Genomic DNA, 21,734 nt, shown 5'->3' with positions numbered 1-21,734 from the left:
ATAGCTATTTATATGAGGGAAGTGATGCACACCATATCAGAAAACTGATGTTTTGGGGTTAAAACTCAGTCTCTTGACTCATATGAAGAGTTCATTGGTCCTACTGCCAGTTTGTCAACTGAAGTTTTTAGTCTCCTCATTCATTTTAAGATGCCAAACAATCAGCTACTGAATCAATATGCTGTTTGATCCTGAGCCCAGAACAATGTTGAAGATGTTCATCATTTCCCACTCATGCTCCATCTAAATAACTACCACTACTTCTCAGAATTGTATAAAATTAAGATTAGGATGTATAATGTTTAAATAATGTATAAATAAATGTATAAACTTTCTGTAACATCCATTAAATTACTTAATATGTACTACCAGAAAGCTTAACTGAAGAACTGTTACCTGCTCAAATTGATAAATTTAATAGTTTTAACAGTGAAACATTTGAAGATATCTCTGTTAATTTCAATGTAGCTAAGTATTGTAATATATTACATTAAAATGGTATCTGTGGTTTGAATCTCAGTATCAGATTCAATTATTCAGCCTAACTGCAAATTCCTGAAGTTAGTGACTTCTGTACTCCACTTACAATTGTAACATGGATTTAAATAAATCTACCATAAGCTAGATTAAGTTAAACTTCAAATGACTAGCTTCTATGATTTCCTAGCATTTCAGAGTTTGTGCAGATGAAAGGATTTATGGAGCACATAACAACACGTTGGTTAAAGAAACGAGTAGAAGTAAGTCAGTCAGATAAGTAATATAAATTAAAGTAGTGCATATTGACATAAGTGGCAAGTAGAAATGGTTACTGTTGGTGTAGATACTACAACAGACGAAGGTGTTTGCTCCAGAGTTGATAGAATGGCTGAGGCAAATTATGATACTGTGGCATTTTAATCTACACAATTAGGTGTAAGAGATGCTATGCACTTGATGGGTGCTGTACTACTGTTTGATGATACACTTGATGAGGACAATGAGTTTTGGTGATGCTCTAAATAAAGATGCTGGAGCCTCATGTTGGACTTATGCTCAAAAAGCAGATATTGTGAGACTGAAAACATTAGGAATAAGAAAGCATTACTTTAGGGCTTATAATGAAGTGCATAAAAACTACTGATTTTCATTATTTATCACAGGGTTAGTTGAAGAATATAAAAAATGAGAAACACCAAATGCATTTCTGATTAAGTATCAAGGTGAGTCTGTTAGAGTGTTTGGGTATAAGTTACAAGAGCTGGATATCAGAATACAATGAGCTTAAAGACATCCAAATGAATTGATGATCCAGGAAACACTAAAATCATATCATGAATGAGTTGTGTTTAGTAACAAAGTCCACATAAACATAAATAATACAAATATGCCTAGCATGTCCTCACTGGATCTGACTGAAGAAACTACCCAAGAAGAGTTTCAAAAAACACAAATATACAAGTTACAATAATCAGCAGTAAATGTGGTGAGTTATAACAAAAATGTTCAAATAGGCTGGTGAAACAAGCAAAATAAGCCTATAACCTCTGGTGCTTTAACTGTAGAAAGTTTGGCCATATGGAGAAAATCTGTTTTCAGAAAGATGAAAAATTAGCAAATAGTTTGTTTCAATTATGGTACAAAAGGCCATACATAGCCAAAAATTGTATGCACCCAATAAAAATAGAAAAGCCCCAAAGGCTGGAACTTCTGATAGAATGTGCCTAAGAAACAGCATGAAGTTTAAGGTGTCAAGAAACATAATTTCCACCATGCTTACAGATTAAAAGTAAAGATAGTTCAAGCAATACGGAGTAAAAGATTGAGTCTCTGTAATATTAATGAAGTTTGAGCAGAAATAATGATACTGGTTGACACAGGTGTGTGATCTTCACTGTTAACTGGAGTCATTGCACAGAACCTGACATTGTTCAATAATGCTCAAAAGAAAGTGTCTACAAGTGTTTTAACTTTTATAACATGTCACCCTGTTAAAACTCTAGGCAAGTATACTGTTCAGATAAAAACAGGAGACATAGAGATAGAACAATCTTTTCACATCCATAAGTAGATAAGAATTAGAAACAGATAACATTACAGGGTATTTTCCTTAAGTGCTTATAACACTGAATTATCTCTTGCCAGAGGTAAGCTGCACATAGAAACAGAGATCTTAAGTTTTAAAATGCTTGTACCTTCAGACTTACATGCAAAATTTGAGAAATATGATACCTGTCCACTGATTAAAAGTAATAATCAGATGCCTAATGCTAGCATTAGCCAAGTTATTAATCAAAAGTCAAAATATGGATACACAAAGCCTGTTAAGCTTAGTGATACACACCAAAGTCAGCATGATAGGAATATGAAGTGTTCAAAAGAAATCCAGTGAGTTAAAAAGCTCAAAGAATTGCAGAAATGTTAGTAATAGCAGTATTTAGAAAAAAAAGAGAAAAAAAAAGAGGGAAAGTAGAGTAAGAATAAGTTAATACAACATCCAGGAGAGACAAAGCACCAATAAAAATGTTAAACGAAAATGAAGAAAAAGTAATATCAATTAAGCACATAACATTAGATAAGACTACTAGTAAAGAAAATTTAGATGCATTAGGACAGCATAAGGTAGAAAGTACTAAGATACAGACACATCAAAGTACAACAGATTGTGATTCTATCTTACAAACTGCAGAAAAGAAAAATTAACCTGATCTGATAGCTTTGTTAGAGGAGTATAGAGACATTTTTGGGAGAAAATATTAATAATGGCTACACAAATATAGTAAAACATAACAGTGTTAAATAGTAGTGTCTATCACACAGAGACCCTATAAATATGAGATAAGTACAGGGTGGAATTGAGGTAATGTGTGAAAGGAGATGCTTGAAGGAGTAACAGAGGGCAGTACTAGTCCATATGCATCCCCAGTTTTATTAGTTCCTATAAAGGAGGACAAATTAAGGTTCTGTGTGGATTTTAGTATGGTGAATGGTGTAACAGTCAATGACAGCTAACCATTACTTAACATACAAAAAACTTTAGATTGGTTAGTTAAAAGAAGTACTTTATATCTATGTATTTAATAGTTTTAACAATGAATTTTTTTCAAAATACCTTTGGTAATTTCATTGTGGCCAAGTGTATTGCATTAACACTATCTTGACAGGTTATGGATTAAAGGCATTTATTGACTTGCATTCAAAATTTTATTGAACTATTATTTTATGAATTTTTGTGAATAAATTTTTTATTAAACTATAGATTATAATTCAAACTTCATTACTACATATTAATTAATTTCTTAATCTAAAAGTAAATATTAAAAGAACACATCTAAATATCAGTTTTGTGTGTATCATGTGGTATGTTGAATGAAGCATTGGTTCATCTTATATGTCTGTGATATCCAAATACAAAGTCTATAGTTTCATACAAATTAGAAACTCAAATTATCAATGCTGAGAAGCTAGAACATCAAATAATGTGCATGTGTTTTCTTATAGCAAGGCCACATTGATCAATCTGCTGAGCCCACCGAGGGTAATGGAATTCCTGATTTTAGTATTGTAAGTCCGTAGACTTACAAGCCGTACTAGGAAGGGCATATCAAATAATAACCCCCCTCTTTTCTAAATGCTGAGATATTGCTTGTCTTAAAACATACACAGTGGCTCCACCCACCTCTTTTACTTTTCAAAACATCCTTTTATGCACACATACTTCTGTCTATGTCAAAAATAACATGACATTTTGGTCCCTCTAATAACTTTGTCAGCTATTTTGAAATATTATGATGCATACTTGATTTTTTTGATCTAAGATTTCAAGCTGTTGAGTATTTAGCTGGTTAGAAATTTTATATTATTTTTGGACCCAAATACAGCTTCCATACAATATCAAAATGGAAACCTCAAGAGATTCACTGTATCAAAGTGGTCATTTTCACTGAGGTGGAGGAGAACTAGGTGGAGCACCCTTAAGTTTATGACCATGCCAATTTTGTTTATTAGAAGGAAGTCTAACAACCTCCATGGACCTTACTGTGGGTTGAGTGAGATCTCTGTCAGTAGATTTACATTCCAATAACTGAGGACATTAAAGAATAATCATTCTGCACCTCAGGGCCGAAATAGGACCTGAGCAGATTTTGACTTGCCAACTTGCTTATCCATCGAGGACAAAAAGACTCTTTACATGGCTGGAAAAGGAGTCTGATGGAGGCACGTAAAGATCTGTCTGCATTCCCACTTCAGCAGTGGCATATAGTGTAGAAGTGTATGTCTGAGATGGAGCTGTGGACAATAACGTCCGAACCTTGGGGTAGGCAGATTGTTAACAGTTTTCAAATGCTGTACTTCCTTCTCCTTAACTCAAGTGGGCCAAGAACAAAAGTAAAAGGGCTGGAAAACACTACAGTTAATGTAGTGAGGTTCCAGTTTGCAACTGTACACATCATGTTCTTTGCTATCATAATAAACACACATCAAAGAACCATGATATGATGCCTTTGAATGTGTAAACATCTGACACTGAAAACATTAGTGAAGGTTTGTAATGTATGGCTGAATCTTTCAGTTCAGATTAGCTGCTCTGATAGAGGCAGGTGGACGTGCCAATGTAAACATTCAAATATAGACACTGGTCAGCAGCATAATGCAAGTATAGATAGAGTGCACAGCAGAAACACCTTGTCTGAACAAAACTGTGAAGATCTAACACAGGAATGTTTCTCAAATCCCTCTCAATAATAACTCCTTGAGGAATTAAAGGTAGGACTGAGAGTAATCTTCATGGATATATTCTCAAAAGTCTTAGAATTAAGGAGGAATTTGGTGTGTTTCAGTGAAGATGTTTCTGCCATGTTTTCCACAGAATGTAGCTTCTTGATGGACTTGGGAGAGCCAGCAAGCCCCTCTAATCCCTTCTGAATAAAAAGGGAGACATCTGTCCTAAGGATTTGTCAGATAAAGAAAGTGTTGGTGACAGTGCAACAGAATTGTGTGTTTGTTTACCTATAAGCTATTATTTTAATATTTTGATTTTGTTTTCAAGGATTAGATTACCCATAATAAATAAAGGAAAATTAAATGCCCACTGACCCCACCCACTATGGAATGTTATGAGGGGGTGCACTACAATGTCAGGATATTGTGAGCACTATATACAAACACCAGTATCAGACATAATGTCCACAAAACCCATCAAGAACAACCAACCTCACCCATCCAAAGGAATTCAAGACCAAATTGATGTATTGGGTAGGGTTTGACCCCTCAACTATCAGGATCCTCTTCTCCCCTTCATGAATCACCACACACAGCAAACATACAAGTAAATGTTAGATTCCAGAGGTGGTAAACTGAAAATACATAATTTTCCCTGGAAGGTACTCTCACCATGACAGACATCTATACTGAGAAGAGAGATGGCCAAAGAAGAAGTGAATTCTTTTGAAAATAGTGAAGCAGTGGAAACCACAGTCCTGTCAGCCAATACGAGGCAAACAGATTTTACAGATTAAATGACTGAGAAAATCACTCTGGAGACATTTTAAGCTGTTGAGTGGTTATTCATATCATATATTAAAGTGTATATAAGTGACTGTTTTCAAAACTGGAGAAAGGTGAACAAGACCACTATATTTGGTTTGGTGCATAAGCCATATCTCACAAAATAAAAGGATATGAAATTCTTACTTTATGTTCTAGCTTATTAATATTAGTAATTTGAGTTCCTTGTTTGTATTAAACTATAAACTTAGTATGACATCATAAACATTTAATTTTAAACAGTGCTGCTTTCAAGATGTGTGTGCACACTAAATCAATTCAACAAGGAACTTTCATTACAATAGGTTTTCCCCAAACATAATAGTTTATTTAAGAATGAGATGAGCTGTGTTAAAAATTATCAAGAGATCTTCCAAAATGTTGAAAGAAAAGACCAGTATCATTCTCCATCAAAGACAAAGAAGAATCAAAATATTTGGTAATCTGTAAAATACTTAAACCCACATCTCATAACTGGATTATTCCAGTTATTTTAAAAAATTGTAACACTTGTAACCGCTAATTCTAATATTCAGGTGGAAATATATCCTATTCCTACATCAATGAGCTGTGTGTCAAGTTGACTGGTTTTAAAAAGTATACTAAGCTGCATGGAAGACAAGCTTAAAATCAGTTAATGTTGAATGAAGAGGTAATATGATGTTTACAAAATTACTACAAATATTGGATTATTTAGTCACTCTTGTAATGTGTGGAATCACCTTCACCAGCATGTTCTCATCGCTACACAGGTTTATTATTGGCTGAAATTTATCATATTGTAAACTTTTAAGATGACAATTTTGAGAGGCAAAAATGGCATGCAGGACCAGATGGTAAACCTCCTCAGTCTCATCATAAAGATGATAGACTTGAAGAAGGTATGGGGAAAAATACAGTTCCCTTCTGATATTTTTCCATATTTTCTCTATATTACTAATTAATTGAATCCTATAGTTTATCAAACAACTACTACTTAGAGAGACTTGTTTCATATTATAATTTATCTCAGAAAAGTCTCCAATTTATTAAGTTACATATATCACTTATTATGATTTCAAAAGCCAGAAATTTTAATGTCAACTTAGAACTTATTTAAATGTTGATATGTATTAAATTTATTATATTTGCTAATAAGATTGATACACATAATTTTCTTTTTCAACAAAAAGGTAGTTTAATACATAAAAAACAATGGAATTTATAATAACAGTTATTACCACTAGCTATTACAAATAATAATTTTTACACAAGTTTTATGAACTTACAACTAATACTGATATCTGGAATCGAATATTTTTACAATGGCCTAACGTAGTTTACAAGCTTACTTTTCACAGAGGAAGATGTATACCCAATGTCCTTGTGTAAATGTATAGATTCTAATGTCCGAAACTAATTTTCTAAAGCTGAATGGTTGGTTCATAATGTTCAAAACATATAAATATTCCTGATCACATATCTGTAGATTTCCAATTAATAAGCATTTATTACAATTATAGCTTCTTAGGCTTACAATATACTGACTATATGAAACCATCTGTCTCTTGGCGCATTGATTTTTATAGTCTTTAACTGAAATTTTCAAAAGTTCAGTAGACAACAATGGAAATCATATGTTGTTGATTTTTATGCTCAAGAATCTTCTACAAATTTAGAGCAGAGATGGGACTTCCACAATACACATTTAACAATACAAGTTATATATATTTCTAAATATATATATTAACCCTTTCATGATAGGTCATGCATCAAAGGCTATGTCCCCAAGTTTGTTGACTTGTAATCAAAATTTTATTGAACTACTATTTTATGACTTTATGTCAATAAGCTTGGAATTAAATTGTAGATTATAATTCCCAACTTTAAAATTAGGTATGAGTTAATTTCTTAATTTAAAAGTAAATATTAAAAGAACACACCTCAGTAAAGATATTTAGTAAGCTGAAGTTTTAGTATGTTGAATACAGCACTGTTTAAAATCAGATGTCTACGATGTCAAACTACAAAGTTTATAGTTTTGTACAAATTAGGAACTCAAATTACAAATATTAACAAGCTAGAATATAAAACAGAACTTCAAACTTGTGTACAAAGTCAAACATAGTTCACCTCTTTCCATTTCTGGAAACAGTCCTTTATATACACTTACTTTAACATGTAACATGTAAATAAACAATCAACAGCTTAGAATATTCCCAGAGTGGTTTTCTCAGCCATATTAATATGTGAAAAGGCTTCCATATTCTTCAAACCACTTCATACCATTAGGTATGAAAAAAAAATGATATATCAATGTACCAATTTCATTGGTTAGTTGGTTTGGTGTTTTATGGAGCAAAGCAACTAAAATAAAAAGTTAAAATTATGGTAAAATTTGTAAAATGAATAAAAGGAAATTGAGGTGAAACAAAACAAAGTTTAATTTTTGAATTAAAAACATAAACAGCATTAAATCCAATTTTTACATCTAGTCTACAACAGTAAGAGAAAAATTACAGTAATACAAGTTGTCAAGGACTTTCTGTAGCATAACTGTAATTATTATAACTTGCCAGGAAGACTAACAGGTAAGTTCAAAAATCAGCATCAGTCACTTGAAGTTGGCCTTTCCAGTCCTGGTTTCAAGTTATTTGACATTAGGTTGTTTTCAGAAAGTAAAATAATATGAGTTTTATAAGGATTGTAACAAAATTTTAATTATTATAACTTTCCAGGATGATTATCAGGTAGTTCAAACAGCAGTTTTAGTCACCTGAAGTTCTTTCCAGTCCTGGTTTAGAGTTATTAGATATTATGCCAATTTTCTATTTTCAAATCAAACTAGATGTACTTTGATTCTAAAAAAATCACATTAAAATATGTCTAATGTATAAATTAAAAAAAACTTAAATAGCATTAAAAAGATTAATGACCTTTAAAAAACTAAAAACACTTTTAAGGTGGACAGTGTCACCATAGCCAATAATACTATCTAACTTTACGGATAAACTTTGAAACAAAACATGTTTAAAATGGTACCATCATTACGACTCTCAATGATGGCAAAACAATAGAATGTGGCTTATTGTTACACAAACAACACACTGGTGGACAGCAACTTTTGACCCTCAGGATAAGTAGTGTTTTGAATTGTCTTCAAATGCTGCACCTCTTTTTCTTACAACCATTCAAAGCAAGAACGAAAGTAGGATGGGTGAGATACATTAAAATTGATGCAAAGAGGGTTCCTTTCACATTCATAGGCATTGTAGTTCTTGCCACCACAATGAGCACACATCAAGGAACTACAACATGATGTCTTTGAGTGACTGAACTGCTGACACTGGAAACATCTGAGAGGGTTTAGAACGTATGGCCGTACCTTGCAATTAAGATAACTTGCCTTGATGGTGGCAGGTGGATGCGGTGATGTAAATGTTAGAATGAGGACACTGGTCAGCAACATAATTCCATCTTTGTGAGTGGAGATATGCCTTACTGTAGAAACCATTTGGGTGGAGAAACCAGCAAGAATCTCTGACTCAGAAATGTTCTTCAAATCCCTCTCAACAATAACTTCTCACAATGAATTCAAAGTAGCATGAAACATAACCTCAATAGGTATATTGCCAATTGCCTTTGAATGCAAGAGGAGTTTACTGTGTTGAGATATGGATGTTTCCACCAATATGTCACCAGAGCAAAGTTTTCTGACTGACTTTGAAGAGCCAGCAAGTCCCTCTAGTCCCTTCTGAATGAAAAATGGAGACATCTGCCCTTAAGCTTTGTCTGAAAAAATATATAATATTAGAAAATGAGATACAGGTGTTACAGATGTTGAAGATTACTGCTCAGAATTTTTAAGATGTAGTCATTTACCTTTGGACAGGTTTTTCACTATTTTATTTAAGTTTTTATTTGGAAGATCCATAATAAAAAAAATAATATTTCAGTTCCCACTGACCCCACCCACCATGGAGCCCGACAAGGAGATGCAGTAGAATGTCAAACAAGGACACTTCAGCAATGCCAGGATTTCGTGAGCACTATACCCAAACACCAGCATCAGATACAATGTCCATAATACCTGTTAAAAACATCCAAAACAGGTACTTAGTTGACCCCAATCCAAGTGGACCAGTCGATTAACCCTAGGAGGATCACCCTAAGGCCACCCGTCAACAGGAACTCAAGATCAAATGGGTGTGTTGTTAGGGTTGGACCCCTCAACCACCAGGATCCTCTCCTCCCCCTTCACAGGTCACCATGCATGGGAAACACATGGGTGGATGTTTAGGTCCCAAAGGAGGTAAACTGAAAGAACAGAACCTTCCCTGGGTTGTCCCCTCACCATGAACAGGAATTCACACCAAGGGGTGCAAGGAATAAATTAGCTAACAACAACTTTCAGGAAATTAAAAAGAGGGTTAAAATTAAAAATACTGAATTTAATTGTAATGAGCCAATTCTATTGACCAACAAATTTCAGCCCTTGGTAAAGAAAAGGAAAGTCAGGGAAGGATGTGTGTGATAAGGAGGTTAAAGTCATTGGTGATTCCTTGAAAATACATGTGAATAAGACAGTCTGTAGGGGTAAGTAGGGAGAAAAGAATCAGATTATCCTACCAGGTGCATAGGTAGAGGATATAACTGACAGAACATGAGATATAATAAGAGGAACTAGCAGAGATGCAGTTTTTAGTAAGAGTTAATGATACGGTCAAAAAGTAGAGAAAAGGAGCTAATTAATAAATTTAAGTTGCTGATAAAGGCATTTAAAAAAAATGGACATAATTTTGTCAGGGATACTGACCTAAATTAACTGTGGAGATGAAGTTATAAGTAGATCATTATAACTAAATGCTAGGCTTAAATTAGTATGTAAAGATGAGCAGATTGGTTGGTTGGACTTGTGCAATTAGTTAAGAGGAAGAATGAAGCTTTTAGGAATGGATGGTTTGCATTTAAGTAAGATATGGACTAGCTTCTTTGCTATTGCTATTAAATAAGCTTTAAGAAACATTTTAATCTAGGATAAACAGTGATGAGGGCTAAGACAAACTAAATACAAAACAAATAAGAAGCAGAAAAGTTAGCAGAGGAAAGGAGTACAGAAGTGGTTAAAAATTAGCAGGGTTACTTGTTTCTGTCATAATGCTAGAAGTATAAGAAATAAAATAGATGACTTTAGAGCATTTGTAGAGATGTAGGATTTTGATACAATTGGAATAATTAAAACATGATTAAACATAGATGACCTTGATGATCAAAAATTTATTTGAAATAATGGATTACAGGCTATTTAATATGGATACAGTACTAAAGAGGGAAAGAAGTCAAAACTATGTGTGATTTTAATTTCAGGTATATAGATTGAGAAATGCTAGAACCAAACCACCAAGAATAAAAGTTTTTGAAAACTGTTCAAGATGGCTTTCTCTTCCAATTAGTAAAGAAATCTACTAGAGATAATGCTACTTTAGATTTATTATTAACTTCAAAAACAAAAATGATTAAAAGGGTAAAACTGAGAAAAATTTAAGTGCAAGTGATCATTGCTATATTAGGTTCAACATTTTACTGCATATGGAGATATGGAATAATGATATTTGGGTTACAAGTTTCAAAATAGCAAATTTTGAAGAAATGTTACAAAAATTGTGTGTTGTGAATTGGGAAGCTGAGTTATATGGAGACAATGATCAGATGTGAAAATTTTCTGAAGATGAATCTTCAAATATTTAAGGTAAATATATTCCTTGTAGAAAAAAAAAGTAGCTGCAAGTAAACAGCCAGGTTATCTTACAAAGACTATGAGAAATAAAATTAAAGAAAAGCTGAGTTATATGGAGATAATGATCAGATGTGAAAAATCTCAAAAGATGAATTTTTTAAATATTTAAGATAAATATATTCCTTATGAAAAAAAAAGGTAGCTGCAAATAAACAACCAGGTTATTCTTTGACAGATTGTTTAGGCAGAGCATTCATTATGAAACTTTGTAGAATGGACAGCAACTGCTTGTTGTGGAGACATGTGTAGAGGACAACATTTCAAAAGTCTTCCACCTGAAATTGAAAGTTGGAACACTTTCAAAATGGCATCCTCTATACTTGTCTATCCACAACAGGTGGTTGCAGTATGTTCTACAAATTTTCAAACAATCAGGTTGTCTTACAAAGAGTATGAGAGATAAAATTAAAGAAAAGCAACACAAATCTAAGAAATTTAAATTGCTAGTATGACAGAAGGTTTAGAAGACTACAGAAGGTCATGAAAATTAGGATAAAAAAAAGATGCATGAGAAAAGGTTTGCTAAAAATGTAAAAATTAACATTAAGGATTTCTTTGAACACATTAAGGGCAAACAAAATGTTAGAATGCAGGAATGATAGAGGAATGCTAGTATCTGATGATCATGAGATGTCTAGGTTATTAAATTTTGCTTTTTCTTTGGTTTTTACGAACAAAATGTAAACAGGATTCCACACCTTAACTGAACTACATGATTGCATTATTTCTGAGTTGCTTAAGGAAAAAAATGAGAAGTTAAAAGAACAATAAGCTCTTGGACCAGATAATATTTCCCCAATGGTTTTGAAGAAGGTTAAAGATCAGATATGTGACCAATTGCTACTATTTTTGTCAGTCCTTGAATAGTGAGCAGGTGTTTAAGATTATAAAGAAAATTGATAATGTTGATACATCACATTTGTTTCACACTTTAACAGTTAGAATACTTAAAACATAAGTATAAATTCTGGCAAGGTAGGAATTAATCTTCAGTTAAGACAACAGGGTGGTTGACCTTTGTATGCTGTTGGAGACAGTAAATTTAAGCAAGTTAAAAGGAAAGCAATGATAAGAGCTGAATTTAAGATTTTCTTTTTTCAAATTAATTTATTAATAGTTTTAGTTTAATTTAGAATGGAATAGCCAAGATATATGTATGCATCCCATGTTACACCAAAACATTATGTTGGATAGATAAGTATCATTTATAATTTCAATGTATAGGTCACTAGTTAGGCCACATTTGAAACAGTATGTTCAGTTTTTAAATCATTAATTTAGGAAGAACAATAAATTATTGAAAGTGATTACAGATGTTTGGATAAATTATTAAATAAGAACACGTTAAAATCTCTGAAACTCTTAAATTTGAAACAGATAGTGCCAATACATTATCTTTTTTCATACTTAATAGTAAAAATAATATGACTAGAAAACACAAATTTAAGTTTTAGTAAGGTGGGAGACTTCGTCAGCTAGGATGAATTTACTTTTCTACACAGTGATTGGCCATTGAATTGAGATGAGTTCATACGTGGTAGATACAGTCAATTTAACCATTAAACAGTAGGAATGTTGTAGGCAGCAGCATCAATTGATCATGGCCACCATTAAAAGGTTAAGGAACTCCAGAGTAAGGCGAGGTAAACATATATGACAAAGGGTGGTACTGTGTATTTTTATTAGTTTATCAGATGTCCTTAAATTTAAAGCCTTTGTAAGTTATTTTTTCTTTAGAAAAGAAGGATAAAAAGTGATCTGGTTTACAATTTACAAGATTATCCAGGAAATCCATATAATAAAGGCCTTTGATTTCTTAGCACTACTTCTTGAATAATGAAAGAATGCAAGTTTCATAATTTGGAAAAGACTGACTAAATTCAAGTTTAATTCTTTAAAACACTGGCATAGTGGGGGCTAGAATTTATGAGTTTAAGAAGGAAATTAATAAGTTTCTGAATAATATTTTTAATTTTCTTTTTTTTTCATGGTACGTGAGCCTCTTTTTTTGTCCATAGGATGTTGCTTTTTACCCAAATAGTGGAAAGGGTGTAGACTCTGATTTTCAGCTTTTGATATACTACCAAACAGAAGGATAGCTAAACAGAAACATAACAGTAAGATTTATGTGAAGTCTTAACACTGATGAGAACCCAGTCAACAAAGTGAAGAAAATTATTTTGGCATGGTGTTGTTAAGTATAAATCACTGTTGAGTTTGTACTTGGAATACTCATTCATTTTTAAGCTTCTTAACTAAAAAAAAACAAAAAAAGAGTAATGGAAAGGGTTCAGAGGAAGTCTTCTAGTACCTTGACTACAACAATTCTAGAAATGGATAATCTTACATATACAGATTCAGATAATTTATTTCCTCTTGAGATAAAAAAAGTCCAAAATGTAATTTTATTGAAGTTTACAAGATTAGTGATATCATGATTTAACAAATAACACTATTTTGTTTTTGTTTTCTATATTCTTGATTGATATTACACAGGATAAAAAGAGAGAAGTTTTGGGAAAGATTTGGTTTGGTCTGTTTGGAATTTCTTGCAAAGCTACATGAGGATTATCTGCACTAGCCATCCCTAACTGAGCAGTATAAGGCTAGAGGGAAGGCAGCTAGTCATCACTACCCATCATCAACTCTTGGACTACTCTTTTACCAATGAACAATAGCATTGACCATCACATTATGTCCCCACAACTGAAAGGGTGAGCATGCTGGATGTGACAGGGATTCAAGCCCACAACCCTCAGATTACGAGTTGAGTACCTTAACCACCTGGCCATGCTGGGCCCTTGGGGAAATATGAATTAAGCTCTAGATTATAAAGTAATTCTTCATACAGGGTGATTGATAAGGTCATGAAAAACGTGTCAACCCTTTACACTTTTACAGAAATTTTAAAAGAGAGATAAATCAATAACGTCTTGAAAATTTTAGTGGGTTTATATCTCTACTTTCCTAAGAATGTGTGTGCAAGAAGAGCTTTGAAAGAATGAATCAGTGAATGGTCACTTTTTCCGTATGTTAATGTTGTGGAGATACTGCGAAACAAGCCGGTTTTAACAATCGTTCAGATTTTTAGTTAACTAACATTAATATCTGCAAGCGGTCATTGTGCTAGATGATTAAGCTACTTGTGAATGGCATAGGTAAACTGTCATTTATACTAATTTCACCAAGAGTGAATTGCGTTATTCCTAAACAGGCATTAATCGTCAAGTTCATCACTCAACATGCATAACGCTACGGTACTACTACTAGTACTAAATAACTTTTCATGAAATATATAAAACTAAGCTACGTGTACTATAACTACTATCAGTTTTACTAACATGAGAAAGGATATTATTCTTTTCGTTTTAACGCATATCCTTAAAAAATACACCAAAAATGTAAATATTCTTAAAATACCCGCTGAAATTCGCTGTGATAAAGATTCCATTTTCCTTATTACAAATAAGCGTTCAACTAACGCCGGTACTGTACTAGCCACGACAGATCAAGAAAATATTGTGATTTCATAACTTTTGTCTTATTTGTAGTTTTGTGTGAAATTCAATAAACAAACAAACAAATTATGAAACTTTTAATGTCCTGGGAAATAAATAATTTTCTATCTCATTTATATATCCATTTCAATGTTAAAATTTCGCTTTCAAATTCCTGTAAAATGCTTGAACTAGCACGGAACACCCTTTCCAACTGGCTCAGCTCATAATGGTGGCCCGGCATGGCCTAGCGCGTAAGGCGTGCGACTCGTAATCCGAGGGTCGCGGGTTCGCGCCCGCGTCGCGCTAAACATGCTCGCCCTCCCAGCCGTGGGGGTGTATAATGTGACGGTCAATCCCACTATTCGTTGGTAAAAGAGTAGCCCAAGAGTTGGCGGTGGGTGGTGATGACTAGCTGCCTCCCCTCTAGTCTTACACTGCTAAATTAGGGTCGGCTAGCACAGATAGCCCTCGAGTAGCTTTGTGCGAAATTCCCAAACAAACAGCTCATAATGGAATTTAAGACCAATAACATCAAATGCGTACATGGGTTTTCTCTCTCTCTCTCTCTCTCTCTCTCTCTCGGGATTTGGGTAATCATATATACCCTGTAGAGTCAGGTGCTCTTTAACATCTTCCTCCTTCCATTATACGGTCATACAGTGTTGGTTAGTATGGTTACTGCTTTATGGTCAGAGTGGGCTGAATTTCTTGTTTGTTTGTTTGTTTTGAATTTCGCACAAAGCTTCTCGAGGGGTATCTGTGCTAACCGTCCCTAATTTAGCAGTGTAAGACTAGAGGGAAGGCAGCTAGTCATCACCACCCAACGCCAACTCTTGGGCTACTCTTTTACGAACGAATAGTGGGATTGACCGTCACATTATAACACCTCCACGGCTGAAAGGACGAGCATGTTTGGCGCGACGGGGATGCGAACCGGCGGCCCTCAGATTCTCAACATCAAGAAAGCAGGCGACAATGCATTGCTTTTTGTTAAAGCTATCTATTATCTCTTCAGTTAGTCCGACTAAGTAGTCAGTTGTTTGTCTAAATTTCCTGAATCCATTTTGTTCTTCTGGTAATTTTGATGTTGTCTCCAAGAATGTAGAGAGTTTTTTACTGATTATTTTCTCTAAAGAATTTTGCCTACACAGCTGGTCAGACTGATTGGTCGGTAGCTATTGGGTTTATTTACTGGCTTTCCTTCCTTATGGAACAGTAATATATTATCATGCTTCCAAGAAACTGGTATGTATCTAGAGGATAGTGATTTGTTAAAAAGTACTTTTAGGTGGTCAAACAATTTCGGTGCGCCCTTTCTTAGGAGGATGGCTTGTATTTCATCTTCACTCATAAATTTGTTTTTTGGGCTACTCTTTTATCAACGAAAAGTGGGATTGACTGTACCATTATAATGCCCTCACAGCTGAAAGGGCAAGCATGTTTGCCGGCACTTTAGCACTGACCTAGAACAAATATATATATGTATATCCTAGTTTGTAAACCAACTCTCTATTGTCTTACTTATTTACACTGCAAAAGCGCGTATGTGTTAAGAATTTACCAAAGTACTAGTGAAGAGAAAATGCTCACCTATCTAAACAAGAAAGCAAACAAAACATTTAATACTTTTCTACACAACCTGGCCCGGCATGGCCAGGTGGTTAAGGCACTCGACTCATAATCCGAGGGTCACGGGTTCGTATTCCTGTCACACCAAAATGCTTGCCCTTTCAGCTGTGGGGGCATTATAATGTGACAGTCAATCCCACTATTCGTTGGTAAAAGAGTAGCCCAAGAGTTGGCGGTGGGTGGTGATAACTAGCTGTCTTCCCTCTAGTCTTACACTGCTAAATTAGAAACGGCTAGCTCAAATAGCCCTCGAGTAACTTTGCGCAAAATTCAAAACAAACCAAAAATCTATATAACTCATGTAACTGATTTGAGACACCCTAGGTTTCGGACCATATATAAGAAGTAAAAGACAATACAGAATTGGATAACTACTATCAAACAATAACGGAGTGCCTTCAAAAAGCGACCAACAAAACAATACCGAAATAAAATCATAAAACAACAAATAACACATGAAAACCAAACACCCTAATGAAAAAACGAAGACAATTAAAAAGACAATACATGATAACAAGAGATAGACAAACCAAAACACAAATAAACAATATAAGGAATCACGTTAGAACACAAATAAAATTACAAAAACAAGACAAATGGGACAATTTCTGCTCAAAATTAAACGATTAAACAGACCCAATAAAATTCTGGACACACCTCAGACGACTCACCAACGACAATTCAACCGCAAATAAATATCCTACGCTTGAATACGGTAATACAATAGCATCCGCAAATAAAGAAAAAGCCGAAGCTTTCAAAGACCAATTACAGAATACATTTAAAACACATACTGATCCAGATATGAATGCTTATTTTTAGAACAAAGTCACAAATTATATACTAGAGAAAGCTGAGACAAATACAAGACACATAACAAACTACGAAGGCACAATCCTAACGAAAGAAATATCCATACATGAACTTCATAGGCAATAAAAAACACAAAAAACAAATCTACGAGTGAAGTTGAGATACAAGCCATACTCCTGAAAAAGGGCGCATCGAAATTGTTTGACCACCTAAAAGCACTTTTTAACTTATCACTATCCTCTGGATACATACCAATTTCTTGGAAGTATGATAATATATTACTGTTCCATAAGGAAGGAAAGCCAGCAAATAAACCTAATAGCTACCGACCAATCAGCCTGACCAGCTGTGTAGGCAAAATTCTTGAGAGAAAAGTATCAGTAACAGCCTCTCCACATTTTTGGAGACAACATCAAAATTACCAGAAGAACAAAATGGATTCAGGAAATTTAGACAAACAACTGGCTACTTAGTCGGACTAACTGAAGAGATAATAGATAGCTTTAACAAAAAACAATGCATTGTCGCCACCCCTCTGCCCCTTGCTAGTACAGCGTTATGTCTACGTATTTACAATGTTCAAATCAGTGTTTCGATTCGCCTCGATAGGCTCAGCAGATAGCCCGATGTGGCTTTGCAATAAAAAAACACACACTTTCCATGCCCTTATAACTCCGTATCCGTTTGCACTTTTGTCCCAAAGACATGTGCCCGGAGTTAAACTAGTTTTATTTTTTATTAAATTATAATGAAGAGCTAAGTCTATAGTTTTGATTTAATTAACTTATAATGAGGATTTGAAAAATAAACAAAACTATAGTAACTTAAATTGTTATTATAATTTTATAAAAACATTAGTTAAGCTCAACTCTTCATTATAATTTAAGGGAAACTAAACAAGAGTAACTTAATTCTTCATTACAATTTAATAAAAAGAAAACTATAGTAACATTACTCCCCATTGTAATTTAATAAAAAAAGCTACAGTAACGTATGTCCTTATTATAATTTAACAAAAACAAAACAAAAGTAACCTTATTTCTCATCATATTTTTTAAAGACAAAACTAAAGTATTTGCAAATAAGAGAATGACCGTTTTAGATAAAAACAAAAAAGTGTAAAAAAAATACATCACGTACAAAACTCGCAAATCGACACGAATTGAAAGAAAACTCAAATAACAAAGCAAATAAATGAGTAACAAAGAAAAAAAAATAAATGTACACATAATACACAAAATTATGCTCAAACCGAGAAAACTGATACTCAGAAAAAGAAAATGTAAATAACAGGTAAAACAATGAAAAAACACAAATAAACACTAAAACTATAGAAAAACGTGAAATCACGTTGAAACCAGGTTAAGTAATGTTAAAAACAATAATATGCTAATAACACGATAACAAGGAATGAAAACAGAGAAAAAACTATAAGAAAGACGGCAAATTCTAAAGTCAATACGAGGAGACTGATTACACAGTAACACAATGAGAATAAACTTAAAACTATAGAAAACCCGTAATATCGCGTACAAAACGCATAAATGAAAAAAAACGCCAACTCGCGGTGTTAAAGGTGTGAATATTTTATATAAAGACATGGAACTGTAGGAAGTTTACTGCGTAAATCAATACGAAGAGAAAGGAATTATAGAAGAGATGTATAAAAAGTGTAAAATGATACGAAGAGAAAGATTACACAGTGAAAGAAAGAGGAAAACTTTTAAACTGTAGCAAATACGCAAAATCATGTACAAAACGCTTAACTAGATACTATGAGAAAGGAAACGCAAATAATACATTAAAGTAATAAGTAACAGAGAGAAATATCTATAACAATATGAAACACTACAAGTTATGTAGGAAACGGGTAAATCGATACCGAGAGAAAGAAAACTCAAATAACACGGCAAAACAACGAGTAACATGGGGTAAAATACCTAAAACTATACAAAACACGCAAAATCACGAAGAAAACACAAATAAGTGTGAAATAATTAGTATTTCAGAGAGAAACATAAGACTGCAGGAAAAACAACAAATCATGCAGAAACTAAATTAATCGATACTAAGAGAAAGATTTCTCAAAAAACAAGAAAAACAATGAGTAACAGAGAGAAAACATAAAACTGGAGGAAATACACTAAATAATCGAAAAATCACGTAAAGCGAGGTTAAAAGAAGTTGCATTCAAATAACACCATAAAACAATTAGTAAAACATAGATTGGTTTGAATTTCGCGCAAAGCTACTCGAGGGCTATCTGCTATAGCCGTCCTTAATTTAATAGTGTAAGACTAGAGGGAAAGCAGCTAGTCATCATTACCCACCTCTAACTCTTGGATTACTCTTTTACTAACGAATAGTGGGATTAATCATCATATTATAACGCCCCAATGGCTGAAATGGCGAGCATGTTTGGGGTGTGACGGGGAATTGAACCCGCGCCCTTCAGATTATGAGTCCAGTGCCTAAACCTGGCCATACAGAGCCTGCGTAAAATAAAGAAGAAACTGAAACTATACACAAAACGGAAAAATCACTTAGAAATATTGTAGCTCGATACGAAGAGAGAGATTACGTAGTAAAACAAGGAGAACACAGGGAAAAACTTAGAACTGTGGAAAACATGTAAATGAAGAAACACACAAAAATGTAAAACAGCGTAAATCGATACCAAGAGAAATAAAATGCAAACACGGTAAAATATTAAGAAGCACAGAGGAAAATCTAAAGAAATAGGAAAGACGGCAAATCACGTACACATCGCATAAAACGACACTAAGAAGAATAAAACAAGATTACGCTGTAAAATGATGAGTGACAGAAAAAAATTACAACATTATGAAACAATACAAATTGTGTATAATACGGGTAATTCGAAGAGATAGGAAACGCAAAGACACGGTAAAACAACGAGTAACACAGAGAACAAAAAACAATAGCAAACGATCAAAATCACGAAGAAAACGGATAAGTGAAGAAAACGCAAATTAGAAGGTAAGAAAACAAGTATTTTAGAAAAACAAACATAAACGTAGAAGTGTGGGAAAAAAGGCATACCACGTAGAAATCGCGTAAATTGATACTAAGAGAAAGAAAACTGAAACAACAAAGGAAAACAAAATCATATAGAAAACTCGTAAATGAATAATGGCAAACAACTTATTCTTTTGTCGTGTTCTTTGCCTTTTCTTTCTCCTAATATCAATTTACGGTTTTTCTACCTGATTTCACGTCTTTACAATAGTTGAAGTTCTTTAAAACACTTATCATTTACTTTTATTTGAGTTTTCTTCATTTACCTATTTTCTACAGTTTTAAGTTTTTCCCTGTGTTCTCCTTGTTTTAATATGCAATCTTTCTCTTCGTATCGAGTTACAAGATTTCTACGTGATTTTCAGTTTTGCGTATAGTTTTAGTTTCTTCTATGTTTTACTAATTGTTTTATGGTGTTGTTTGCAACTTCTTTCTTTTAGTAACGACTTACACGATTTGTCCGTTATTTGGTATCTTTCCTACAGTTTTACACTCTGTTACTCATTGGATTTTTTTCTAAACATACATTTAGACTCAGAGAAAGCACATAAAAACGACAGTTAATTCAAGAAATTACAAAAATGTAGCAATTAGAGTAAATCCTGTAGAAACCACGTAAATTGACATTAAAATCCACCTGAGAAGTAAAGACGCTGTAAAAGAGTTTGTGTGAAAAAGCATTTAGAACGAGTACAAAACATGCAAAGTCTTTCATAGAACCAATCTTAAGACATACAAATTGAGCATTACACCCTTGTGGAAATTAATTGAAACAAATAGCCATTTTACAATATTTTCAGCATGGCGGCCGTTGTAGGCTCGCTGGACCCGCTGATTTTCTTTAATAGTCATTTTTTCACACAGACGGCGTCATTAGCTGTGTTTTGCAGTACGGTCGATCTATTTTTGGGATATATGACGAAATTTTGAGGAATATTACGCCATTCGAAATTGCGTTAGAAGGGCAAGGAGATCAGTCAATAAACAACTTCTTACCAACCAATGAAGAAAAAACGGTATCAATGGGGTCTGTAATACAAGAACTGGACGCAAGAACAATGGAGGAAGGTGTTATTCAGTGACGAGACTCATTTCTTCATACAGAGTCAAAGAAGTCTGCATGTTTGCAGATCTCCAGGTGAGAAACTTCGAGAATCTCACATCAATCAGTTCGTAAAACATCCTTTGAAGAAGATGTTTTGGAGATTTTTCAACTACTATGGCGTTGGAGGCTCACATATCGTAGAAGGTATGATGCGAGGACCACAGTACATCGAAGTTTTGCAGAGAAGAGTCGTTCCAGAATTCAAAAAGATTTCCAGATGGATCTGGCATTTTTCAGCAAGATCTGGCTCCGTGCCACACATCGATACTTGTGAAGAATTTTATGACTACAACGCGAATAAAGGTGCTGGACTGGCTTGGAAACTCTCCAGACTTAAATCCTATTG

The 21,734-nt window shown here is 33.7% G+C and overlaps 1 protein-coding gene across 3 annotated transcripts in view; it reads right to left on the bottom strand.

Moving 5' to 3' along the window:
* LOC143252959 (uncharacterized) overlaps positions 1-14,844 on the bottom strand; it is a 55,607-nt gene extending 40,763 nt beyond the window's left edge. For 2 of the 3 annotated variants that reach the window (XR_013029273.1, XM_076505907.1), the window contains exon 1: positions 14,723-14,843. Coding sequence is in view for 2 of the 3 variants with exons in the window: in XM_076505907.1 (XP_076362022.1) it covers positions 14,723-14,753 (31 nt within the window). In the remaining variant the exon portion in view is untranslated. Of the gene's footprint in view, positions 1-14,722 lie in introns of all 3 variants that reach the window. The other variant, XM_076505908.1, reaches the window with a different exon arrangement.
* Between the last annotated feature and the right edge of the window lie 6,890 nt (positions 14,845-21,734).

Source organism: Tachypleus tridentatus, chromosome 6 (genome assembly GCF_004210375.1).
Source record: "Tachypleus tridentatus isolate NWPU-2018 chromosome 6, ASM421037v1, whole genome shotgun sequence".
NCBI lineage: Eukaryota > Metazoa > Arthropoda > Merostomata > Xiphosura > Limulidae > Tachypleus > Tachypleus tridentatus.
The sequence above is the reverse complement of the archived record's forward strand: the minus strand, read 5'-3'. Positions and strand labels throughout refer to the sequence as shown.